The sequence below is a fragment of the Lepisosteus oculatus genome, chromosome 12 (genome assembly GCF_040954835.1).
Source record: "Lepisosteus oculatus isolate fLepOcu1 chromosome 12, fLepOcu1.hap2, whole genome shotgun sequence".
Taxonomy (NCBI): domain Eukaryota; kingdom Metazoa; phylum Chordata; class Actinopteri; order Semionotiformes; family Lepisosteidae; genus Lepisosteus; species Lepisosteus oculatus.
Genome location: NC_090707.1, coordinates 9,724,469 through 9,750,614, shown reverse-complemented (window position 1 = coordinate 9,750,614; position 26,146 = coordinate 9,724,469). Strand labels below are relative to the sequence as shown.

Here is a 26,146-nt window from a genome sequence, read left to right as displayed (position 1 = left end):
CTTGTGGCCACTTCAGCATGATGGAAGAGTTTTCTTGACGTCGGTTTGCCTTGTACAAATCTTAATTGCGAATTTCCTCCCTGTTCCTGTTTTTAGGGACTGTTTATCTCAGTTCAATAATAGACTACTTTAAGCTTTGTTTGTACCCATGTGTGTCTCAGTGATTCAGAACTTACTGGATTTGCGTGAATAAACATGGGAGCTAGTTAAGATTGTCTTGCCAGGAGGACCTAAAAGCAGTTAATACTGAGAGGAAAGCAATAGACAGGTTTCACAGGCCGCTCAAGCACCTTCAGGTCTCAAGAGACAGTAGCTTAACTCGGTGTCTCTTTATATACTGCTATTTACATACTTCACATACAGAATTGAAAATCTGCTTTAATTTTCAATGCCCACCTGTATGCCTGAAATCTCAGCTATCTTTATCTTTGTGTGAGAAAGGTATGAACAGAGACATGGAAATGTGATGCATTTATATATTATTATATTTACATTATAATATTCATGTTATGTTATTCAACATTTTTGATAGAATAATGAGAATGTGGTTATTGCACATGATAATTCAATATCCTAGCTTTTTTTCTGCATAATCTCTGACCTCTAGTTAACATTTTGTGTCACAGTTTACATAATCTTGTCTAAATAATGGATGAACATCAGTAATAATTGGTCTGAAGTTTTATTTTTTGAACAAAAGAAGGTGTCCTTGTTGGGCACCACTAGCATTGCTTGTTATCCTTACCATGTGAAACAGCAGTCATTGTTTTAACATGTTTCCTCAGACCACACACACTCCAAGTCTACCATATGATTACAACTGAAGACAAAGTAGCATTATGAAATCGGTTATGAGGAAAACAGTGTTTGCGAGTGCAGGTTCTGAGGTGTCCAGGTGGAGCGACGCATGTTGTTCTGTGTGGATTTCAGAGGTGTGGGAGAACAGAGACGAGAAGCACAACTTCTCCCAGCGCTTTGATGCCCAGCTGGTGAGGGAGGAGAAGAGGGTAGAGGTCGAGGAGGAAATCCGCATACAGGTGGGGAACCTCTCCGCTGTGGTTTACAGTAACAGGGGCAGAAGGAACCCGGTCATTCCTGGAACTGGCAGTGCCACTGGGTATGCATGTGCTGTGTTTTGAAAATAAAAAAAAATATTATAGCAAATCTATTTATTCCATTTTTAAATTTTCACACAGAAACCTTCAGATTTGAATGTGATAAACACTTCTTAAGAAAACTAGTTGTGGTTTTGGTGAGAAGCATTTAACTTGACAGTTTTATCTGGGCCTCATTTTTGGCCCTTTTAACCAGCTACTGCTGGAGCTTTCTCCAGCCACCTTCCATCGGGCATCATTGTTAGTGAGCAGGTTTGGACAAATGCTCGGTATCTTGTGGTTGTTGCACTGCGGTTGCATGTTGAATAGTCATGGCTGTTAAACCTTGCAGGTGGACGAGCTGATGAGACAGGAGCTGAAGAACTTAAAGTTAGCTGTGGACCGGGAGAAAGGGAAGAAGAAGAAAGGAAAAAAAGGAAGCAAGAAGGTTAGTGATCCACAATTTCATGGCTTGGGTCTGAGGTCAGAGGGCAGACACTGTAGGAGAGTCGGAGTATCTGAAGACAATGAGGACACAGTGCTCACTGCTTGGATAAACAGTACACCTGCAGTGCCAGCACAGCACCTGTATGCCATAACCAAACTGACATTGAGATGTAGATTTGCTGGTCTAAAGAGGAATTACTTTTAGCCAAGGTTTATGATTTGTAGACCATTAAGACCTTGATGATGTTTTGAAAAACACGTTAACTGTGGGTGCAATAATGTGTACAGATGTTATACAGTTTCACACGCTGTGTTTAGCATCTTTTATCTGAAGCAAGACAAACAGTAAGGGCGCTATCTCTAAGTTTATTACTCATTGCATAGCTTAGATTAAGTGCGTCTTTTTTACATTTGAGATCGGCAGTCCATTTTTTTGTTGTGCTCACCCAGTTTTGGAATCACCAGTTTCATGTTTTTCATGTCATGGCTCACGGCTACGAACCCCCTGACCTCCTTCAAAATACAATGAGACAGTGTAGGCAGACTCGTCGGGCCCACCCACCTTCGAGCCACTTGTCTTTTAATACGTCATGGGCAGTGCAGCTCTGTACCGGACCTGCGGTGCCGAGCGGAGGAAAGGAAAGGGGCCAGCTACACTGTAAAGTGGCCAGGAGGCTGCAGGAGTCACTGAGTTTGCCGAGAACCAAGAATGCTTTGGCCGACTCTCCCACCCTGACCTCGCCGCTGCTCAGAGATTTAAGTCCATCATAACCAGTTTAAGATCCAGGCTAGCAATATCCATTGTGCTTCACGTCTGCAGCTGTTTGTAGAACAGTACAAGTGGAACTGGAAGTTCCCTTTCAGCAAAATCTTTGGTGAAAGAAACCCTAACCACAAAAGCAAAAACACATTTCCTACTGATTAAATTGGAAAGGGATATCCTCTGTGGTTTTGGTTTATTCTGTGGCTGGGAGGCGGGGAGGCCAAGTTCACCCCACACTCAAACAAGCAGGGCTAAATGGACATGCTGTAGAAACATCACTGGTCTCTAGTGTAGCTGCCCTAGAGACACACTGAGCTGAAAAAGTCCCAGGGTTTGCACAAACAATGCCTATCTCCTGGGGCACGCCGGGACCATTTGAGAATAGGGTGAGCCATTAAAATGACTTTTGCACGCTAGGAGAAAGGAAATACAGCCACTTACGTCTGAGGCCATAGAAAATAAATCAGGGAAGTGTTTTTATGAACCACTCCTATTGTAAATGGTAGATGTAAATATTACTGTGTTTTGTGGGTGTGTTAGTTAACTGTGGCTGGCCAGCCTAAATACTGTAGAGCACTGCAAATACTGTTGACTTGCCACACTCATTTGACACATACTTGTCCACTTCAATTTTATTTTACAAGATAAAGATTTAGTAAAGAAATAAACTCACAAACAACACAGGAAGCACATAAAACCTTTATTTGCAGGTCAAGATTTACTGCTGGAGAGACCCCAGCTCCTTATATCCAGCCTACATTAGATCCCTAAGAATATCAACCCCAGTGCACTCGGAAGTCGACAAAGATCTTTCTCAGGATGGTTGAGACTGCTTTCATCCACTAAATAATTCTCTGTGGGTGAAACAGCACCTCAGAATTATATCATTGGAGGTTCACAATTGCTCCTCATTGTACCTTGCAGCAGAACAGTAAACAAATAAAGCCCAATCCTTTAGATTTCCCTAATAAAATGTCCTAACTTTTGTTTGTATTCACAGTCTTGCGCATCCTGCTTAACTTAGCATAGCATTGAGAATCCCTTTTTGCCTGTTGCTTGTAACATGAATCTAGGTACTTGGTACTTCCATCCACTATTTTAAATCAATACAAGAAGTGTGCAGAAAGTTGTGGACAAAAGCAATCTGACAACATTGAGATAATAAAAAAACTTGATAAAGTGACCACTAAGCAAAGCAAAATAGGTAATGGGTATATATAGAACGTCATGCTAGTTTTTTTCCCTTTAAAGAAAGGCACTCGCTGGCATCCTGGCTAGTTGCTATAACCTTGGTGAAAGATTTATATCTAATCTGCTGTTTTTTAGTTCAGTTCAGTTTATTGTCATATACACAAGTGCAATAAAATGCTTATTTGCATGTATGCTCCAATATAAAGACATTAAAGGAATCACCAACAACATAAACACAGAACAGCAACAACAAGTTGTTGCATACCATACAACTTAAAAATAAACATCAGTGTGAGCAAGTGGTAGAGGTAGAGTTCAGTAATCTGACATCTTGTGGGAAGAAACTGCCTCTGAATCTGGAAGTTCGTGCCTTTATGCTCCTATAATGCTTACCAGAGGGAAGGGGGGGAAAAGTGAGACGCCAGGATGACTGGTATCATTAGCGATATTTCTAGCCTTCCTGAGACAGCGGGTTGTAAAAATGTCTGCCATGGAGGGGAGCTGTACTGCAATGATGGACTGGGCTGACCTGACCACCCCCTGTAACGCCTTCCTTTCAGACAACGAGCTGCTGCTGAACCACACTGAAATCCCACACGTGAGCACACTCTCAATAATGCAACTGTAAAATGTGGTAAGGACAGCTGAAGATAGACCAAATTTTTTCAACTCTCTGAGGAAGTAAAGGCGCTTTTGTGCCTTCTTTGTACTGTAGCTCCAGTTACATGCTGGGACTATGTTAAATCATTCGTGATGAAGATCCCAAGGAACTTGAAGCTGCTAACCATCTCTGCAGCCACCCCATTGTTGTGATTAGGGGTGTGGTGCTCACCCTGCTTTCTAAAACCGATGACCGAATCTGGCAGCGAATGTGGGAGGACAGCGATGCAGTGTTATGTGATGCCTGCATGTGCTACTCTAAACCTTGTTATGAATCTAATCCTTACACTCACTTTAAGTTCACCCTTTTCTAGTGCCCAGCCTAACATTCTCCCTTACTGTAGTTCAAATTCTCTAATCTCTAATCCTTGCCTTTAATCTTTGGTCAGTCTAAGAGCATACCTTAGTCCAGCCTTAAACACAAACATGGCTCAGGTCTTAACAATAAGCTTCATTCCATCCCTCACCCTTATACTAGCTTGAAGCCTAACCCTACATCTGAACTATAACCCTAGTACCCATCCTAACTAACCTTTACCCTAGCCCTAACCCCTGATGTTACCTGCAAATCTATCCAAATCCTGTCTTTACTATTTTCTTTTTAAATACTAATAAATTACATTACCCATACATTTCAAATTGATTTTTAAAAATAATTAGATTTTTTACTAGCAAGAAAGAACCACAGCAACATAAGTCTATGTACATCTTCTGTGCACGTCACTATAAAGCAAATTATGGTGTTGATTCTGTAGGCTGGCCGGAAGATATTTAGGCCTTCACACACAGCATCTTAAAAAATGGAAAACTTCGAGTACATAGGAAGGAGAGGGATGACATTCTGTCATATAAAATGTAAATATGACTGCAAAATGAAGAGATGTTAGTTCAGTGTGTTATGAAAAAAAAACATTTAATGTCTTGCTTCCATTTCTTGTAAATCCTGGCAGCCTATTTTGTATTTTCAGTAACTCTATTCAAGTGCCATAAAATGGTGGTTTTAAACACACTGATTCATCTTTTCCTTTACTCACTTTCTTTTTATATGGTCAAAGTTGTTTTGGAAACTAAGATCTAGCCCATCTGATGGATGTGTTGCTCTAACTGGGCAATGGAAAAAGATCATTCAGTGACTGCGACAGGCTGGCTAGTTCCACACATGCACTGCAGACTGGAGTTTCCAGAAGTAGTACATTGTTGCTTGTTTTGTTGTCTAATGGCTGTTATACTACACCATCGCAAGATCTCTTTTGTGATAGTTTTCTGATATTGACCAACATCTGCTGGAGGAAGTCACAAGGAAAAAAGACATGAAAATGCCTTTTGACATTTGAAGAAGAAAAACAAATGCCAATGCAATGAGTTACAGATTATGCTTTTCTATGCTGCATGGAGATTGATCTAGGAAAATGTCATTTCGCTTACAGCTTTGTCGCCATGGAAGTATAAACTTCTTACGTGATCTTCTTTTCATCTGTCATTTTCTGAAGCATTGCATTATCCGTATATGACTGTTTACATTTTCAATCAGATTTGTAAAGCTGGTCCTCTCTCTGCTTTGGGTTCTTCTGAAGAACACAAGGTTCTTTTTTGAAACATTAAATCAAGATGTGAATAAGGACACTAAAATAACTTCTGTTTCATCTGCATGGTGCACATTGTCCAGAATTTAGCAGAGTAAACAACTGAACTATGACTGCTGCCTCCCGGTGACACCTTACTAATGATTGTATTCTGTATGGGGCTCCACAAATCTCAGCAGCTTAAACCAAACACAGACACAAGGTTCAGAACTTTAGTTCAGTACTCAAGTAGCTCCTTGACATTTTATTTGAGGATTTTGCTTTTCACAGCACAGTTTGATACTTTGCTCCCGATGGCCATAACTCTTTATGTCCCGAGTCCTGAGCCTTATTATTTGTACTTTTGCAGCTTTGTCCTCTGGTGCTGGGTGTTGAGTTGGATATGAATAAACATTGTGTAAGAGTATTCTCGTATATGTTGATCACATTTCCCCCCAGCCTTCTTGTTATAAGATGTCCTTAACCTTTCCTAGAGCTCTAGTGTTTGCGCTGTTTTTTTAATTCTTTCCAGCAGAGTAATATCTTTTGCTTGCTCCTGTAATTGGGAGTTGGAAACACTGCTGTAGATGAGGTCATTCTGCCGTGTTATATGTTAGCAACCATTAACTTGCTTAATTTGAATTCATTTATTTTTTTGCAGCATAAGAAAGTAATTAATATTGTAGTAAAAGAGAGGCAAGATAACATAGCAGTGAGAACAATAAAAGGTAGTGTGCTTTTTGACACTGCAAAACCAGTACCCAAACAAAGCTTTGCATGTAATACTGTATTAGCAAGTAAATCTATTCAATAAGGGTTTCCTTTTTTGCGTATCAATTGTATACATATTTCATCAGTCATTTTAAGTGAAGCATTTTGAAAGAGTAATCTGTACCTGTTATCTTATATTTCTGCACATGGATTCTTTTTCAGAAGAAAAAAGGGAAAAAGGGTGGCAAAAAGAAGAAAAAGAAGGAGAGGGACCTGACAGCGGACAGGTCTGTTAAGGCGCAGCTCCTGCTGTCGGTTCTTGCCTGAGAGCGCGACATGTCCCGTACTGCAGCATTCCGAAGTTTGCGTGGTGAACCTGGAAAATCCTGTAAAACATGTGCTTCGCTGGAGATCAGATCTGTTTATATTTGAGGTTGTTTAAATCCAGTGCTCTCTGTTTACACCTGCCTTAGCACAAATTACCCAAGGCCTCCAGCTAACACTAATTAGAATGATTTGGAAAGGAACGGTATGTGAGAGACAGTCTTTTTCTCTTATCTCCTAAAGCTACAGTATACCACTCTGAGCCTGGATATCCTTCACTGTAGGTGCTGGAATCGCTCAGATAGGCCACTACTGTGTCCTCCCAGGAGAAACTGCTCACGGAGCTTTTGATTTGATCCTGAACTGCAACGTTTACTGTTCTCTTGACACCTCAAAATGGATGAGTCACTTCTTTTGAATTTAATCCTTGTTGCTTTTTTTTTTTCCATGGAACTGCAGTCAGAAATGGACTCAAGAATCTGAAATTATGCAACTGCATATAAAAAGATTTGAAAATTCTGTACTCTAAAAAATCAAGTGCATTTCTGGTTTAACCTTGAAACATAACCTGAAACAATATAATTGAGTGTGATAAGTGGGAGTTAACACTCTTGTCATTCATCTGTAGAACCATTGAATCGCTGTATGAGGAGCTGGTTGAGGCGGGGTTGCTTGTCAGGCCCTTGAACGTCAGACTGTCTGATTATATTGGTAATCTCTTCTTACTGCTTCCTAATGCTCTGTCACTTGAGTTCTTACTTTACACTTAATCTATGTTCAAAATCTAGAATTCATTAGGTTGAACCCTTTTATTTTCAAGCTCTTTATTCTATGTTTTATTTAATAGACACACAGCAGTTTTTCTGATTTGTAAATTGTGACTGTGTACGAGTGCAGGATGTATTAGGTGTTGTGGCTAGCGCTCAGTAAAGAGATGGTAATGGAATGTGACTGTGTCCACGTTAGCAGTGCTGAAATGAGGTTTTGGCAGACAGAAGTTTTTTGTGGCCAAATACAGCAGTACAGTAAGCATGCCTCTTATGCAAAATTTGATTTCTTTTTACATTAATCAGTATGCCTCTTTCCATGAAATCGTTTTTTACGGCATGAGCTAAACACAGGGAAACTAGACATCTTGGAAATGCTGTGTTCAATAAAGGTAGTCAATTAAATTGGAATTTAGCACTAAAAATAACAGAGATCGTTTCTCTCGTTCAGTCAATTGTATTCTACCATGGAGAGAGTGACAAAAATGACTGTTAATAAATGAAAACAGAAACCTTCAGGAAACATTTAAAATAGAGTACAAGTATTATTGTGACCACTTAATGGCAGGTCCAACACAAGAGGCAGAACAAAACCAGCTGTGTGTCAAAGGAGTGTGTCCTGCACATGGTGCTTCGCTGCCATTATTTAGGTTATTTAGGATTAAGATACTGTCGGTCACAAATGAGTGGACATCATTCAGCCCATCTAGCTTGTTTTGTAGTTAGTAGCTAATTGATCCGTGGATCTCATTCTGCTGTTTCTTAAAAGAAGCCTGGGTATTGGCTTTAACAGTATGGCTGGGTGGCCTGATTCATTCTCCCTTTCAGTCAAGAGGTGCCTCCTATTCCTGGTTTTAAATGCACTTCCAATGCACTTTCTTACAATTCTTTTCATAAAAAAAATTACTGTGTTTAAGATCAACAAGCAAAACCAGACGTCATGGGATCGTTTTGCAAAATAACTTTTCTCTCTTGCCAAATGCCCGATTTTCTTTCATTTCTTTCCAAAAAAGTGCCGTTTAATCATTACGAAGCCCTGCAGCTGTTCTTCAATTTTAACGTTTTAATTGCTTCAATCAGTGTCATCCTAGCCTCTTCATATAAGACACAGAGCAATTTGGCGCAGCTCTAGAAATTTGGATGAATGCGGAAGAGCAACAGGGCAGGGTATCTTAGGGTGTCAATAGTCACAAACTAAAGGCAAGTGATTCGGATCCTAATGTTCACCTTTCTCACTTTCCTTCCCTTTACAGACCCACACCTGTCTCCTCATACCTTCCTTTTCCTGCAGCCCATGTATGTCTTCTTATAAAAGTGCTGTGGAAAAGTAAGGTCCCCATGTGTGAGCTCTCTCACTCTCTCCTGCAGGAGAATACAGTTACCTGGGCACCACGCTCCGCCAGGCAGATATTGAACCTATGCCATCTCTGTCTGACGTCAGGCAGCTGATTGCCCTGTATGGAATCCTGCCACTTGGTAAGTCTCCAGAAGAACAAATAAATAAATGAATAAACAAAACTGAGCATAAAGGAGGAGCACAAAAGCGAAACCCAAGACTGAAAGCCAGCGCACCTCATAGCGTTACAACGTTAATTCTTCAAAAACAGGACCTCTGAAGCACTCTGGCCCTGAACTGTGTTTGAACTGGGCCCATTTAAATGGGGGCTGCGTTTCTTTTGTCACTTTCTCTCCAGCAGCATGCTGGCAGGGTGTAATGCGCCGACGGAAAGGTGGTGTTGGGTGTCCCATGCCGTATGTCAGTTTATGTTTTGAATTTCATCCCCGTTTAATAAACTCCAGCCTGGCTCAAAGGGATTATCACAGCGATCAGAACCTGAGTCAAAATTTGATCCTAAGGTTAAGGGCAGGCCCATTGAAATCCCCTACAGCATGGTGGGCCATGACCTCTTTGTCATTCAACACCAATTATAACTTAAATTGTAACTCTCGTGTTTGGGTCTGTTGTATTTAGTTAGTGGCTGGTGGGACAGGAGAGGTGTAGAAAGCACAGGGTAACCATATATACAGTATATTAGTACTATCGAAAATATCCCTTAGCAAAGTAAAGTAAAAGTAAGAAAATTAGAGTATGAGGACTCAAGACTTTTTGCTTCATTTTTTTGTTTTGCATTAAATGAAAACAGTGGTCTAAAATGTTCAGCTAAAAAAAATCATAAATATTTAATTCCTCTAGTAAGTGCAGGCTTACAAATATTATTTTGCCTACATTTCTAACCAGAACCTTTATTCTAGTTTTACTTGGATGTTTTAGTGTTTTTTTTGCTGTTAAAAAGACGTCATTATAAATAAAATCTGTTTATGAATGCCTAGAGTATTGCATCAGTCCTGGGGGATAACGTTGGGTTTTTTTTTTTGCTCTCTTGCAGTTTTTTGTTTTCGTTCTTTCTCCTTGAAGTGTGCTGTTCTTTCTCTCCTGCCTACATCACTCTGTGCTCCAGTCCACTAGTCTTTCATTTTCCTTTTCCTGAGTTTCAAACCAGGAGCTATTCAGATCTGAACTCAGTGAAATTGTAGAGCTTCTCTGCAATTTCAACCACTTGCACTTTGCAAAGCACACTGCCCTGTAGTCCACTTCAACAGCAGAACGTGCAATTTTGTTTCCTACTCAGGCCTCCTGCGGCTGAAAATAGTTTAGGATCTTAGCATACCTAAAAGAGGAAACCAGTTATGGACTGTTTTTTTCCATCTTGATTTCTAAATTTCTCTTGTTTGTATACTACAAAGGGGAACTGTCTTCTCACAGAAATCAGTTTCTTAGCCTCTCTGAGATGTCTGTATTGACTTAACTTGCTAACAAATTCGAAGGAAAATACTTTGACTTGCCTCAGAAAGAAACCTTTTACATGGTGCACTTGCTATCTCTGAGGCAAACAGGCCAAAGTACACAGTGGTGTGAAGGGCGTTCTCCTGCAGGGCTGATTTCACATTTCATGGAGGTTATCTGTATCTTTAAGTGAATGGAGGCCAAGGTTTAAACACGTCTCATAATCTAGAGAAAAGGCTGCTTTTAACCAACATGCAGAACGAGGCTTCTCGGCAGAAGAAAAAAAAAGAAATGTATTCCTGAGGAAGTTCTCATGGCTGCACACAATACTACAGCACACAATATAATGCCCTCAATCTAAAGTGTATCGTTTATTAGAAAAACTCACTTTTTTCCAATAGGAATATTCAGTACAATGCTTCTTTTATTGCTTGTTTGGATAGGAGAATAACATCGCAATACCCTGTCAAGGAAAATTCATTCACATCCAGAAGGTAATAAAAAGCATTACATACATACATTAAACCACAAAAAAAGCCTTAGCAGTTGCTCCCTGTGCAGGACATTATACCTTGACAAGTGTACTTAGTTCTAATATATAAACACTTCTTACTCCTGCTTATGAAGAAACAAGTACATGTTAATTCTGCACTGAAATGTAAAAAAACATTTAGGCATAAGGCTCCTACGACAAAATAAGTTATTATTTTCTTCTCTCACTGTAAAATTATCCTGTACTTGTTTCTTTCCAGCTCATACTTGCTGACACAGCTCTCAACTTTAATCTCTACTCTTGTTCATGCCTTTGCAAAGTCAAAATAAGCTCCTTGCTTATGAAAATCTCAAGTGATTCTAGACAAGTTGAATGGCAAACACAGGATTTAAGCCACATACAGTATTATGATAATGTACCAACAGCACAGTGCTTAGAGTTCACCTGTGCTCTCTGGGAAACACACATTTCTAATTAATTGCATAAAATTAATAATACAACAGCAATATGCTAGGAACCTTTTTTTAATTAAAAATAATGTTGCACCTGCTCCGGGTTTCTGGACCCAGATGATGAGGTGCATGTGTGCAGTCTCACGCTCTTAATGAATGTTATTTCCTGGCATCCGTCCAGTATTTAATTTAGCAGAATAAACATCTGATTAGACACAATGCTGTGTGCTAAAGGTGTATGCCAATTAATCTTTTGTTCTTTAATGTATTGTGCCTCATTTGGGTTTTTTATGTTGGCCCGGCCATCAGTTCGATTAATTAGAGCATAATAGTACATTTAGAGTTATTTATATTAGATAGTTCGCTCCCACCTTACATTTCTCTGGTAGTTATAAAAAGCTTTTTTTAATGTACAATTCTCTATTTTATAGGAGAAACAAAATTTTAATCTGTGGCTTTAATATGAAGAACACATTATGTTAAATTATAGGAAAATAATATTAAGTTATTTTTAGCAGCCTTTGAACCCAAGACAAATTAGTAGCATTAATAAGAGAAGGAGTAATAGTTTAAATAGTATCTTAGTGTAGCTCTCTTTGCATATTTTGTACTGTTTTAAGTTGATTTCAAGAAGAAGCTCTGTTCTTTCCTCATTGCGTAAGTTGCCTTGTCCTCACTGTGTGCTTGTGAAAGGATCCCAGGCTGTCCACGAGAAAGCGCCTTTGCTGAAGACACTGCTGCTGGCCGGCCCTGCTGGGGTGGGCAAGAGAATGCTAGTCCACGCCCTCTGCACTGAAACTGGCGCCAACCTCTTCAACCTTTCTCCGGGCAACCTCGCTGGGAAATACCCAGGCAGGAGCGGCCTGCAGATGATACTACACATGGTGTTCAAGGTATGAAGGGTCTTTGACAGGTCAGACCTACTCATAAAACTGAACCTTTATGCCACTTTCCTACATTTATATTGGTACTCTTAACCTTTAGTGTGTCGGGACTGTTTTCTTCATTACAGTGATTTTGATATGAACTTTTTTCTTATTTAAAGGGTCCTGAGGCAAATTATTGGCTTCAAAACCAGAAATTCAATTAAACTATTTTAAGTTGAGAACTATTACCCTTCAGGTTGGCTGGGATTAGATCCCTTATTTGTAACACTCAAAGAAAGACGGTAAGGAATTATAATACCTTGTGTAAACCATTATATTTACTGTAGTAGATACAGTATATAGAGAAAAATAGAAGCATGACTTTTATATGCATTCTATTGTGTCATATTTTTATAGGTGTGAAACGGCAATGTTAGTGATTCTGTCTAGAAACAGAATTGTGTGATGTGACAGTAGGATATTCACACAGGCAGCAACCACTAAAAGAAATAGACCAGTCCATTCGTCTTGTAACTTAGTTCTGGGTTTTGCATCGGTCACCATCAATTTATCTAGAAATTTATTTAGAGATAAAATCAATTCCGTTTGCCGAGAAAGAAAAATGAGGTGTGCTGGCAGAGATTTGGTTTAAGTTCTCTTTCACAAATCATTTTTGGATTAGTTGTACTGACTGATAAGCATATTCATATTGGTCTGTGATAGGCTGTGAAATGTGTGAAGCAGGTGCTAGTGGGGAATTCAAACCATGAACTGCAGATGTGAGCATTTCACACTGCAAATATTTATGATTTTCCAGTTTGTCATTTCTGTCACATCTAATGGGTAAAAAATTCCCACTGTTAGAGGAGATCAGGATGAGATCTGGAAAGCACAAAAAAAACATATCCATTCAGGCCTGTGTATATTAGATTTTCATGGTCATATCCCTAGGCACACATATGACTGACCACTGATAGATTTAGCATGGTCTCTTAATGAACACCTTACTTCTTGCATCCATGAATCATCAGTTGTGTGGATATCCTTTCTTTTGTCTGTCATCTCGGCGATTTATCATTGCCAAGATGTTGTGTTCCCCTCTGAATGATTGGGGAGCAAACAAAAAAGCCTTCATCTTCCAAAGAAACACTTCTTTGCCGCTGGCTTGAAAAAATAAACAGAATGTGACAGTGTAGCTTTAGTCATAATATGCTGTTTGTCAAACCAGGGCACCAGAGCTGCAGGAGAAGCTCTTCTTTCAACACCTCTCAATTTATGAATACAGGGGCATGACACAAGGCAGAAATACGAGAAAGTGGTCAGCAGTAGCAAGTAGGCCTGTCCACTGTCCACATTGTTCGAGTAGAAACAGGTGTGTCTCATCCAGAAAATAATTTTACCGTGACATCTGTCATCAGAGTGAAAACTGACCATTTCAACGGGCTCATTTATTAAGAACAGCTTCTTATCACTACTTTTATTTTATTTGTCCCTTGTGGTTTTCTGTATCTGTCTGCAGGAGAATGACAGAATAGGCATCCATAGTATCACGGCCAGCTCGGGTCACTTTAAGTGCAGTATATAACTCGGATACTCATAATTTAAAACTGTTTCCCTCACCCTTTAACGATAACAAAATATTATGTGATTGACATTAACTAAGATTGTAGTCTGGGTTTCTTATTTAATATAGATTAAAATGAAGGGCCAAACAAACACATCTAACACTCTCCAAATATGACTTCTACTGGGACTGTGTCATCACTGGCTGATTCACCTCATCTGCTACAGTATGTTTGTAAAATTAATGATGATCATGTCGTTCAACGATTTAGGATTCTTTCTTTCCCCAGCCACTCTTTCTCAGATTTCAGATTCCTTCTTCCTTTTCTTCAGATGTGGCTGAATTCCCAGCCACACAAACATTCCCACCTCCTTCCAAAGGAAAGCTGATTTTCTTTGTGAAAGAGTTATTCCAGAAACATTCATAAAGAGGTCATTACCAGTATTATTTCATTAGCTGTAGAGACAAAATATAAAAGCATTTCATTTTTGCTAATGGAAAGTGACTGTTGTATTTTTCAGATCAGTGCTTTGGAATGCTATTAATTTCTGCACTTGTATATACTTTGTGGTGTGGGTGTCACTTTCTTACATTCTCTGGAGAACGTAATTTGTATGTGATTTTTCTGCACCACACCAGATGCTGCTGACCTTTAACACAGTGTTTTGCAGTCTAAGTGAATAATGCTGTATTCTGTAAATGCTTCTCTATGTTGAATTCAGGCAAAGTAAAGAGGCAGTGATTAGACTTCTGCAGGGCTGTAAATATTCTAGTGCGGCCTTATGGTACACACTGATCACAAGGACCCAAGTGGAGAGTCCCCCTGAGTGGCCCCAAGGGTAAAGGTAGTTGTGCAAGTGCAGATTGAGCTCCCTGATCTCAGGTTTAAGCTTGGGTCAAGTCACTAGCCGGCTTTGAGCAGGATTCCCTGAGCCGAAGTTCCACAATGGAAGGTAGGGTGGGACTAGACAGCAGGGCTCTCAAAGACATTCTGAGCCCTGAGGGCTCCAGAGCACTTGTAGGCATGTGCTGTTGTTAGCTAAGGGGTGCACCTCTCCTCCAATTGGTGCTGGACCTTGGGTTATGGGACTGCGTAGCTTCTGATATGTTAAAAGACGTTTCTCAAAGTGGGGTCCGCTTCCACTTTCTCATTCTATCTGGTATGACAGAGTAGCCACAAGCCAGGACATGAAAAACAATTGGCATTGCAAAAGTCAGGTAGGTGCGACGAAAATTTATTGGTGATTGTTTTTTTTTTAAAAAAGGGTTGCCATGTGAATTATAATGGTTTACTGGAGAAGATGAATTCTCTCATTCATTTTGCATACTGGTCTGTTATACTCATATGGTTACGTATACAGTATATGAGTCTTTTGAACAGCTTTGCTTAACTGGGCCTATTATGCATTACCTTAAGGGCAAGGCTTAGGATTTTGAGCTGAGCTTTAAAGCTAAAATAAACTGACCTCCTCTGGCCATATTCCAGGTGGCTCGTCAGCTGCAGCCCTCAGTGGTATGGATTGGAGATGCTGAGAAAACTTTTTACAAAAAAGTTCCGAAACCTGAGAAAGAGGTAGGATAAACAATGGTATTACACACAAAAGGGCGTCTTCCAATGAGACTCGCACAAATCCACAGTCTTTGTTTATAATTCACTTGTTATAGTTTATTTAAAAAAACAGTTCAGATTTTATAGAATGTAAACTTCATCTTCACTAACGTCTGCTTTGCTGTTAAAAAAACAGATTAACTTTCATAGAAGCCTACTCTTTCTTGTTGTAACAGATGACACACAGTCACCATGCTTAATTAAGAAAAAAAAAGTTTTAATTCACAGTAGTATTTACATGGAAACCTTTAATTTGCTAAAGTGGTGCAACAGTTTCTCCTACTCCTTTTTAGGTTGAAGGAAAAGCTGGAAAATGTGCCAGTTTAGCTAATTGGGCAATAAACATTGCTTAATGCATTTTAAATCCCTTTAAAACAAACATTTTATAAAGGAATTTAAAACCTTGCTGGGTGTTTTGCAAAGCCAGCCTCTGTTATATTTGCATACACAGCATTACATGTGTGTTTTATAGTTTTTATATCACTACACTGATTCCAAATTCCTTCAGCATTTATTAGACAGTTAAATAAATGTAGTCTGTCTTTGTAGTTTAGCTCCTTCCTATCCTTTCCTCATAATACATTATTTTACATACTTGACTCTAAGACTCCTTTTAGAAAATGATATCGTTTCAGGAATTTGTACAATTAATCTGTGCTCTGAAGAACGCATAGAAAATATACCGATTTGCATATTTAGATGGGCATGCTTGTCACGGTAACTTTGACCCATTTTCCAGGTGTAAACTGTTTGACTATAGCTTCCTTTTTGTCTAGAGCATCTTATGTCCACCCATTGAAAAGCTGCCATTTAGTACTGGCAGCAAGGTCAAAGTTTGGATTTAAATCTGGACCCTGATTTATGCTCTCACCCACTTGACTCCATTGGTAATTAATTTTGATGTAAACTGTGAAGGTAGCCCCTGTTAGCATATTGCACTGCTTTCATCCAGTTAGGAATTTTAACAAAGCCATCACTATACACACACCTGCAAGCCATTTGTTTAAAAAAAAGACTGAACCCTAGTTTCAAGTGCAGCTCCTTTACAATTACAGTACCTTTAATCACTACATTCCACACTACAATTGTAACAATAAATAAAATGTTAAATCTAAACCACATTTTAAAACGCATAGAGCCAAATTATAAGAATGTGAATAAGTGGTTAATAATTGTTTCTTCAAGTAATATGTTGACAAGATAAGACTGATTGCATGCCATGGATTACGTCCTGAGCTAAACCTGTTCAGGACTGGCAAAAGGGGGATTTTCTTTTTGTCTGTAGTTATCTGAATCAGTCAGTTACCATTAGCCATTCGTCTGCTAATGGCTCATTTCATGGTGCTTTGTTGTTGTAGGACACTAACGTGGTAATGAAGTCTTGACAATCCATCTTCATCAGTGTCAATTCTTTAGGCAAAAAAGGCTCTCAGCTCTCAACTCTCAATACTAGCTGCTTGTAATCTGCAGTTATTGTTGCATAGAATGCTTTGTTTAAAGCGTGTTTCCATTCAGAACATGACATTGTAAGAACGTCTATGCCTTGATTGTTTAGCTTGGAGATGAACTTCACGCTTCTAAGACCTTTTCGAAGATTTCACCGACTTTATGCCTCAGATTTTACGGATGAGAGCTGCTCTGGACTGGTTTCCAGTCCCCATTAATAGTGATGCTGAAAGTTAATTTCACTGGTAATGCTTCCCAAAGTGTGAAAAATTGAATAGACATTCTTTTTGGTGTACAAGAAATGTAATTACGAATATGTCTGGACATGGTATTGACGCATATCTCTCTACAGCAGTTGACCGTGCAATTAATAATACCCAAAGAGGAATTTAGTGTAACAGAACTGGACCTAAAATATTTATTTTAGAGACACTGGCTATTCAACCTTTAAACTAGACTTTCAAGGAGCTAATGTTTTTCCATGCTTAAAAATGCAAATACAGCCACCTTATCATCATTCCTACTTTTGTCATCTCAGAGCAGTCAGTATATTCCTGTTAGCCGCCCTTCTGTCAATGTGTATTGCGTAAACAATGCAGGGCCCTCACCTTCTCTTCATAGTAAGGTAAGAGAATCACAATTGCACGGTTTCTCTCAGTTGTTGTAGCCTAAAGCTAAAGTAATTTTTTTGCAGTTTTGCCAGATGTCTTGTGTTTAAACAATTACAAATAGACCACTTGCAGTTCAAAGACACTCCTGAAGTGTGTCAGCTATACTTTGCCTAATATTCAGTAGTGCACATTTGGGACCTTGTCACTTAATTGGCCCTTTTTGTGGTGGCCAATGCGAACTGTATTTTCCTTCCTTTAAAATATTTTAATTAATTCAACACATTTCAGATGTTAATGTTAGGTTTATGGATGTGGTTTTCTGTAAAGCCTATTTTCTTTATTGAAGTTTAAACAGAATTTAAACATCTGGTCAACACCTTGTTGAAGTCTGCTCTCGGCAATCTAGCCAAAAACGTTGTAGCGCCTGTTCCTGTGCAACTGACTGTAGATTATCTGTGACACAATACTCAACCCACTGAAGTCTGGCTTAAATACTTCACGTACTTGACAGGTGGGCACACTTTGATTACTTTACGGCACATGTGGAAGGGTTCACATTGGGCTTTTATTGATAAAATTATACACTTGACTTGAGGAATATATAAATGTTTCAAGATGCCATGTCTGAATCGTCCTCTCAGCCTACTGTTATGAATCAATTTCAGATAAAGAAAAAAGCCCATGGTTTCTATCTCAAGGTCATTTCTTAAAGTTTCAAGCCCGCTCCATTTATAATTCTCTAAAGGAATTTGAAAAGATTGAACTACTGCAATATGAAAGAACATCCCTCTCCTTTGAATAAAAATGAGTTAACCATTAAATATGTAAAAATAAAGAACCTCACTGTTCTCATGTCAAAGTCTGTAAGTGAATGCTTTTAATATTAAACGCTGGCATTGTGCTGTGTTGAGTTAAGCTGAATATTTCAGTGTATCAGCTTTTCACTGTACTCCTATTTTTATTGATGAACGTAGTCTTTGGAGCTTAAAAGTGCTTCTAATTCCCATATAACTTCCAAGGAAAAGTTTAATATTTGGTGTCAGGCTGATGGTGTTTCATAAAACCTCAAATGTAATACAAACCCTATAGTATATAGTCTCACCTCAACAGTTTATCACTAGTAGAATTTCTTGTTCATGCATGTGAATGGAATCCTGTAAAATCTGATTCTGTTTTATCCTGTAAATACTTCTGTCTTTTGTTCTCCCTGCCAGAATGTAAGTCCTTAGCACTGAAAGAATTTGAAACATCCTGGTTTGCTTATCAGTTTTTACTGAAGTCATTCTGTCTTTTGCTCTTGTGCGTTGATGTTTTCTCTCCCATTTCAGAGGTAGATGATATCAGCAGCAAAGAGGGGATTGATAGCAAGACGTTCTCTTGAATAGGACATTTGTATTGACAGTAAATAGAGCAGATTTCTTGCCAATGCTTATATCTGCCAAACATGTGCGCCCAAATAAAAAAGTATTTGCACGTGAGCTGCAGACTGAGTTATGTTCAAAGAATAAATTGCTTTATATAGAAGGCAACTTCCAATTTCATAGTGAAAATCCCATTTGTATACTTGGTAGTCACATTTATCTATCTGTGCATTCATAAATCTGTCTTTTGACTCTATATTTCTCTTTCCCCTATTTAATTTCTTACTCGCCTCTCAATGTATATAATATGCATTGCTGTGCCAAAACTTCATAAATCCCTCAACTTAACTTTTTCCATTTGACATTAAGTTAAGACTTAATTTCTTCCAGTCTCTCCTCCTAATAAGTTCTATTTCTGAGAACCTACTGTAGCTGATGTAAGAAATTGTGAAGAAACTTATCTAGGTACAGATCACGTTGAAGTGGTATTTGAATCTGTAATAAACAGAGTCCCCAAAGTATAGCAGTGCTTATTAGTTTTATGTGAAATGCTTCATTTGAAATGTTTTCTGTCAAAGCAGGTAGGCTTATCAGACAACCTTACTCCTCCTTGCTAAATTTAGGCAGTTTGTCTCAGCACTGCATTTGCAAACACATTGTTTTCCATTTGTAGATGTGAAATCTGTTTGTTTTGGTGGAGAATGAAAAACAACTGCCATTATAACATTCAATTATAAGAAATGGTTCATAATTTGGGATGCAATGCAATTTTGAAACAGACTCCTCATTAAAATCATACTTAAATGTAAATTTACTGCCTGTTTAGATTTAGACTGGGTCTCTTTAAAAGCTAAATTAGAGTGGGGATTTGGAAATTGGGATGTGGTTTAATTTGGAAGTCTAAGACACTTGAAGTTAAAATGTGTTTTAGACCTATCATGATATCATTTCTTCAGAGACCACAGCACATGCTGCCCATGTGTCAGAACAGCATTAATCTAACAAGATCAAAACAGAAAAGTGCCTTCTGGCTTCTGTTATACCCTCAGAGCGCTGTTTACTCAAACTTTGCCTCAAACATGCACATTGCGTGAGTCAACGATGAGGTAGGGTGTTGGAAGTCACTGTCAAATGTGTATTTGTGCAGAAAAGTGCTCCTGTTACATGAGACATGTCAGAATCATCCTGAATGTGATACCAGAATGTCAAGAAAACATGTTCAAACAAGAATCCAGGACAGAGGGGGAATGTCAGCCCATGTTCACGTGACTTCCCAAGAGTGTATCACCATGACTGCAAAGAAAGAAAGCTCCAGAGATGGCAAAGAGGGAGCTGTTTTAGGGCAATCCATCTTTGTAAGCACTAGGTTAAAACCTTAAGAGAGGGGGGTGAAGATTTTGTCCCTTAACTACAGCTGAGAAAATATAGCATTAAAACATTCTGTCATCTTTCTCATTCCTGGTGCCAGCTTCTTCTGCTTCACATTTTTGCAGAGTTCTCAGTTTCTTGTTTGGATCCTCATTTAACGTAATTGTTTCCTAAATTGGACCTTTCAAGTCATTTTCAGCTTTCTCCAAAATTGCTGACTGTAGTTACCCAAATTTCTTCACTTCTCCTCTATCTGCGTCTTTTCAGAAGTCGCGAATGATTGAAAGGTTGTAATTAAGTAAATAACTACTTCAATTAATTCCTCAAGTAACTGAGAGCTCAGCTGAGAAATAAACAGAGGACACCTGGATGTGTGGAACTGGGATTGGATTTAATTTGTACTGCTGTGTCCAGATGGACAATTTTCAATGTTGATTATCCCATACAGCCGATATCAAATGCCCTACAGGACTGCATTGAGAAGTGGATGCAAGTATGTTACAATGTTTCTATAGACTTTGTCACTCGTCTAATAACTCACTGCTTCTGCTGTGACAGGAGGTCAGTTTAGAGATTCACTATGAGTGCAGTTCAACACACTTGACCAGTCCATTTTCAGACAGCGCCGTCCCACCCTCACTTTTTACTGGTTTGCAACATTGATTTCTTCAGTTTTACGGTACAATGTCATGAAACCTCCAAAGTTGTGTTACACTGCCCTCTTGTGGTAAGGTTGTTTGGTATTTAACTTGCGCTGGGATCCTTTTTGGGAAGAATCCTGTTGGATCCGCAGGTGCTTTTGAAATAGCAACTTCAAAAGCAGGTGATTTGAATGCATAATTTGAATCTTGTCCAGATAATTTGATGAATAATTAAAGAGAAGATTGGTATGAACATCAGAGTGTCCTTTGCAACCCAAAGTTGCCCACTTCCTGTTTCACAGCATTTACAACAAGAAAGGTCAGTTTTTTTTTGTCCTAGAGCAGGTTTTTGTTTCTGAGGTTTCATACACGTTCTCTTATCCATCGCCTGCACTTCAGATGGAACCCAAGCGGCTGAAGAAAGACCTCCCAAAAATCCTGAAGTCCATCAAGCCTGAAGACCGCGTGCTCATTGTGGGCACAACGCATCGGCCTTACGAAGCCGATCTCAAGCCTTTCTGTAAAGTCTACAAGAAAATTGTCCTCATCCCCCGGCCAGACTACGCATCCAGGCTAGGTGAGAGCCGTGTGTGAGGTCAGTGACCAGGGTGGTGAGACTCTTAACAAGTACTGTGTAGGACCAGACTGACTCAGAAAGTGAAACACTGAGCTAGTTGCCACGACAAGGATGCTAATGATTTGTGGCATGCAAATTCTCCCATTTGCTTTTCAAAATGAATTCTTAGGATTTTGTCTGTGTCAATTGGTAGCTCATTTATCAGATATTTGTATATACGTGATGTCTTTCTGTATTGTTAACTTCAGAATTTTAAATGCTTGAATAAAAGTTCCCTCATTTCAGCCTGCCAGTTTAGGATACTCCTTGTAGTGCTGGAATATCCGTGGGTGCTTTGCTCTTAACTGATTCCAATGCTGCAGTGTCCTTTTATAATGTAGACACCAAAATTGTACACGACATTTTAAATGGCATTTTACTAGTACATTGGACATAAACAGCTTTTCTTTTTATTGCTTCCCGGTGTTGCCTAGGACATGAAAATGATGTGTCAGCGTGAACACCCAAGTCTTTTCCATAAGTAGTTTCTTCAATATCAGTGTTTCTCATTTTTAGTTTTTGCTACCTGTATTTAATGCTCTGCACTTGTTTGCATTATACTGTATGTAACTTGCCAGGTGTTTGCTCAGTCTTGACTTCTGTCTAAATATTTTTTTAATTTCCTTTGCAGCTTCTACCGTGACTTGTTTATTAACTATAACAGAATCCAGATTATTGCTATAAATTAGGAAGAGAGGTGGTCCTAGTACAAATCCACTCCACTATTTATGTCAGCTCGATTTTAGCGTTCACATCTTATTTGTACTCTTTATTTTTATCCATTTATCAGTTCTCCCTTCAAAATGATTCACTTTCCTGCAATTCATGGCTTTACTTTTTGTTGCCAATTGGTTATCTCTACTGAGCTTCGTCAAAAGCTTTCCAGAAATAGCCACCTTGTTAAAAATGCAATACCTTTTGAGTTCCTGTGGTTATCTTTGTGATGCTGAAACTCAAGCTGTTTAAGACTGTGCCAGCCCCGTAAGCACCCTGCTGCCCTCTGCTCTGTCTGCAGTGCTGTGGAGACACGTGATCCAGGAGCACGGGGGCCAGCTGACCAACAGCCTGGACCTCAGCTCCCTGGCCAAGGTGACTGATGGCTACACCCAGGGCCACATCCTGCAGGCGGTGCGGGCCGTGCTGGACGAGCGGCGCCTGCAGCAGCTGGGCAAGAGGCCGCTGGCGGCCCTGGAGTTTGTAGCCCCCCTGGCCAGGCAGGACCCGGTCTACAAGGAGGAAGAGGAGACCTTCAAGGTGAGCGGAGTCATAACGGGGTAGAACCTGATTCTCACCCCCCACACTCCTTCCACAGTCTCGTCTCTCCCATGGTCTTGCCTGCTGCTTTGCCTCTCATCTGCCTTGGGCTTTGCTTCATTGTTTTATACACACAATTAGAGAGAACTCCTGAGATGGAAAATCTAAAAATAATCTATTAGGATCCCAGTATGGATTAATTATCATGGTCAGTACCTGGATGGGAGACCTCCTGGGAAAAACTAAGGTTGCAGCTGGAAGAGGTGTTAGTGGGGCCAGCAGGGGGCGCTCACCCTGCGGTCTGTGTGGGTTCTAATGCCCCAGTATAGTGACGGGAACACTATACTTTAAAAAGGCACCGTCTTTCGGATGAGACGTAAAACCAGTTCTCCTGACTCTCTGTGGTCATTAAAAATCCCAGGGTGTTTCTCGAAAAGAGTAGGGGTGCAACCCTGGCGTCCTGGCCAAATTTCCTATTGGCCTTTACCAATCATGGCCTCCTAATAATCCCCATCTATGAATTGGCTTCATTACTCTGTTCTCCTCCCCGCTGAGAGCTGATGTGTGGTGAGAGTACTGGAGCACTATGGCTGCTGTTGCATCATCCAGGTGGGGCTGCACACTGGTGATGGTGGAAGGGGGTCCCCATTACCTTTAAAGCGCTTTGAGTGGAGTGTCCAGAAAAGCACTATGTAACCAAGAATTATAATTATTATTATTATTATTAAATACAATTAAGATGCTAAATGTATGTAATAATTAAATATGTATGCAGTATGACATAGCCAAGCTTAGAAAATTTGTGAAAGGTGCATTAAGAGATCCCAACTTTTTCCATGGGTCTGGGTCCATTATTAAATGAAAAGCACTTGTGGTTTTCTGGAGGACATATTAATTGGTACCACTAGATGGCAGATTAACCCTTCTGGCAGAAACCTATTCGCCATTTCTGCACTGTTCTGAACTTTCATCTGCTTGGTCTCCTTCTAAATTCCTGTCTCAAATCAGATCCCAGAAGCTATAGAAATAAAGTATGTAGAAACCAATTGCTTTCAGGCACGACTTCTCAAACAAAGCCACATTTTCATTAATGCTGCTAATAAGATTCTAATTCACTGGGAATATAAATTAATATTAAAAAATTTAGAGCAGAATAAACACACAGCTAGGAATAACACAATACTGGGTTTTTTTTTCACAAAAACCTTTGCACACCCTGTTATTTGCGCACAGTGTTACAAATTTGTTAACAGCTGTATGTTTTGTATGTAGTGGTGTCAAGTCCTGAGGTTGATTGATTATCAACAGAACCTCTGTTCACTCTTACTTTTTCACCAGGCATTGCTGTACCAATCGCCAGCTTGGTCATTGGGTGTCTCTAAGAAATGAATTGCACTTCCCGGTGCACCATTCCATTTTTATCTCCGAAGCCCTTTGTGTGGGAGCCTTTCCCTTGTTTCACATGATCGATGGCTCAGTTCTAAAAGCAGCTGTGGTAGCTGTCAGGGCCAGGCATTCCTTGAGAGAAGGTTTTTAATCCAAATGGGCTCTGCTGCCAGTTTGGCTTTGATAGAGGGACAGGCAGTGAGAGGGTGCCCTGAGATCTCTCCCCACATGCCTAGTCTGCCTTCACGCTGGTTTCAAAAGCAGAATAGATGCTATTCAGAGCCATACTGCAGTTGTGCTCATAGCTGACTTTCAGACTAAGGCCGAACAGAAAGAAACAGTTGTTATATAAGAAATTTATATAAAGCAGTGTTGCTTGAAAAAATATCCCTGTAATAAATGTACTGTATACATCCATCCATCCTTTTCCTAAGCTCTTTATCCAATACAGGGTCATGTGGAAGCCATAGCCTATCCAAAAAAGCAGTGGGTACAAGGCAGGATACACCTTTGACAGGATGCTAGTCCACCACAGGACACACAGATAGGCACACACTCTCACCAGGGCCATGTCTCGCAGAAGCCAGTTAATCTACCAGTTTGTCTTTGGTTTGTGCAAGGAAACCAGACATCCAAGGGAAACCCCCGCAGACCTGGGGAGAACATACAAACTCCACACAGACAGCACCCCAGAATTTGAAACCAAGGCCCCAGCACTGTGAGACAGCAATGGGCCACTGTGCCGCTCTGCCTTTCATGCTAATGTCTAAACGTTTTTAAAAAGCTGTGTGTGCGAGTGGAGCTGCTCTGTGATTCCAGGTGTGGTACGCTAAAACGCCGCTGGGAAGGAAGAGAGCAAAAGCGGCGAGAGGCGCTGAGGAGGAAGGACAGACCAAGAAAGGGAAGGGCAAAGGAAAAGGGAAAAAAGGAAAGAAGAAAAAGAAGAAGAAATAGCCCTGGGTGGCCAGCTCACAGTGAGTCATTACAGGAGAACACTCAGCTCTCTGCTGCTACAGGATCGTTTGTTTGTTTTTTTATTTGAAACTAATGTATTTTGATTAGGTTTTTATCATAGTAATATTTTTTTTTCAGTTGGAGTATGAATAAGTGCCTTATTTCTTCACCACTTTGAGGTAAACATCTGATTTACAAATTAAAATATTGTGTACGGAGGATTGCAGCTTAGAATTCTTTAATGGAAAAAACTATGCTGAAATAAGTTTTTTTTAGAGGAAAAAAAGGTTAAGGGTTCATTTCAGCTGAACACATTGCTGCCCTCTGTGGGATAAAATGATAAAATGAATGCTGCAGGACTTCCGTCCACTAATACAAGGCTGTAGGCATGAATTCTCAAGTCCTCAAATAAGAACATTTCCACAGACACAATACGGAAAGCAATTAAAAATGCAACAAATCCAAACATATGCTCAAAAATTAGTTCCTAATATGCACTTAAAATTAGTGTTGCGTTTTAATGCCTTTCTGTTTATTATCTAACAGTGTTTTCTTTGTATTGCAAATCACACACTTATAAATGTATTTGCTGATGCCCAAAATGTCTTTTGCATAGTCTCTAAAATAAGTTCTAAAACCTTGCATTCTAAAGGACTTATTTTGTTGCAGTCAGCTGTGTCTCATAATATTGTAGTAGGATTACTTTCCCTCATTCCAGAAACTGATACCTAGTGCAAACTTGTAAATGTTTATTGAACATCCTTTCTTATTTGCATTTCATTAATTTGTTCCAAAACTTTATTAATCTCTTTATTTAATCTCCAAAGCCAATTATCTGTAATAAAATTATTCTAAAACACAGCTGGGGGAATAGTGTCATTTGTGATTTATAGGCTGTGAACAAACGTTTCATTAACATTGTCCAGTTTAGATTTGTATGTGATTAGCTACTGCAATTAGTATTTATTGTGCAGTTGTTCCTGTTCTGTTATACTGTATACATGAGAGAAAACAAACCTAAGCCAATTCTGGTCTTCAAAAAACTACAATATCTGCACACTATTAAAAGTGAACAATTAGGCTTTTCAATTCCACATCATGCAGAAGAGCAGCTACCTCAGGCAGTGAGCTTTGTCAGGGTTATTGTCATAACTGGAGCTTCTCCCTCTGCTGAAATCCACCCCTTGCAGAAATGGGCTGTTATTATATAATTAAGAGAAG

At 39.5% G+C, this 26,146-nt stretch overlaps 1 protein-coding gene across 4 annotated transcripts in view; it reads left to right on the top strand.

Annotated features, from left to right (window-relative positions):
• The window catches only part of iqca1 (IQ motif containing with AAA domain 1), a 60,288-nt gene extending 34,508 nt beyond the window's left edge, over positions 1–25,780 (top strand). For 3 of the 4 annotated variants that reach the window (XM_015358533.2, XM_015358535.2, XM_015358532.2), the window contains exons 11-20: positions 931–1,037; positions 1,447–1,542; positions 6,651–6,715; positions 7,381–7,463; positions 8,888–8,995; positions 11,943–12,142; positions 15,166–15,252; positions 21,115–21,292; positions 22,347–22,585; positions 24,791–25,780. In XM_015358533.2, coding sequence (XP_015214019.2) covers positions 931–1,037; positions 1,447–1,542; positions 6,651–6,715; positions 7,381–7,463; positions 8,888–8,995; positions 11,943–12,142; positions 15,166–15,252; positions 21,115–21,292; positions 22,347–22,585; positions 24,791–24,925 — 1,298 coding nt within the window. In that variant the 3' untranslated portion in view covers positions 24,926–25,780. The remainder of the gene's footprint in view (positions 1–930; positions 1,038–1,446; positions 1,543–6,650; positions 6,716–7,380; positions 7,464–8,887; positions 8,996–11,942; positions 12,143–15,165; positions 15,253–21,114; positions 21,293–22,346; positions 22,586–24,790) is intronic. The other variant, XM_015358536.2, reaches the window with a different exon arrangement.
• Positions 25,781–26,146: the final 366 nt, after the last annotated feature.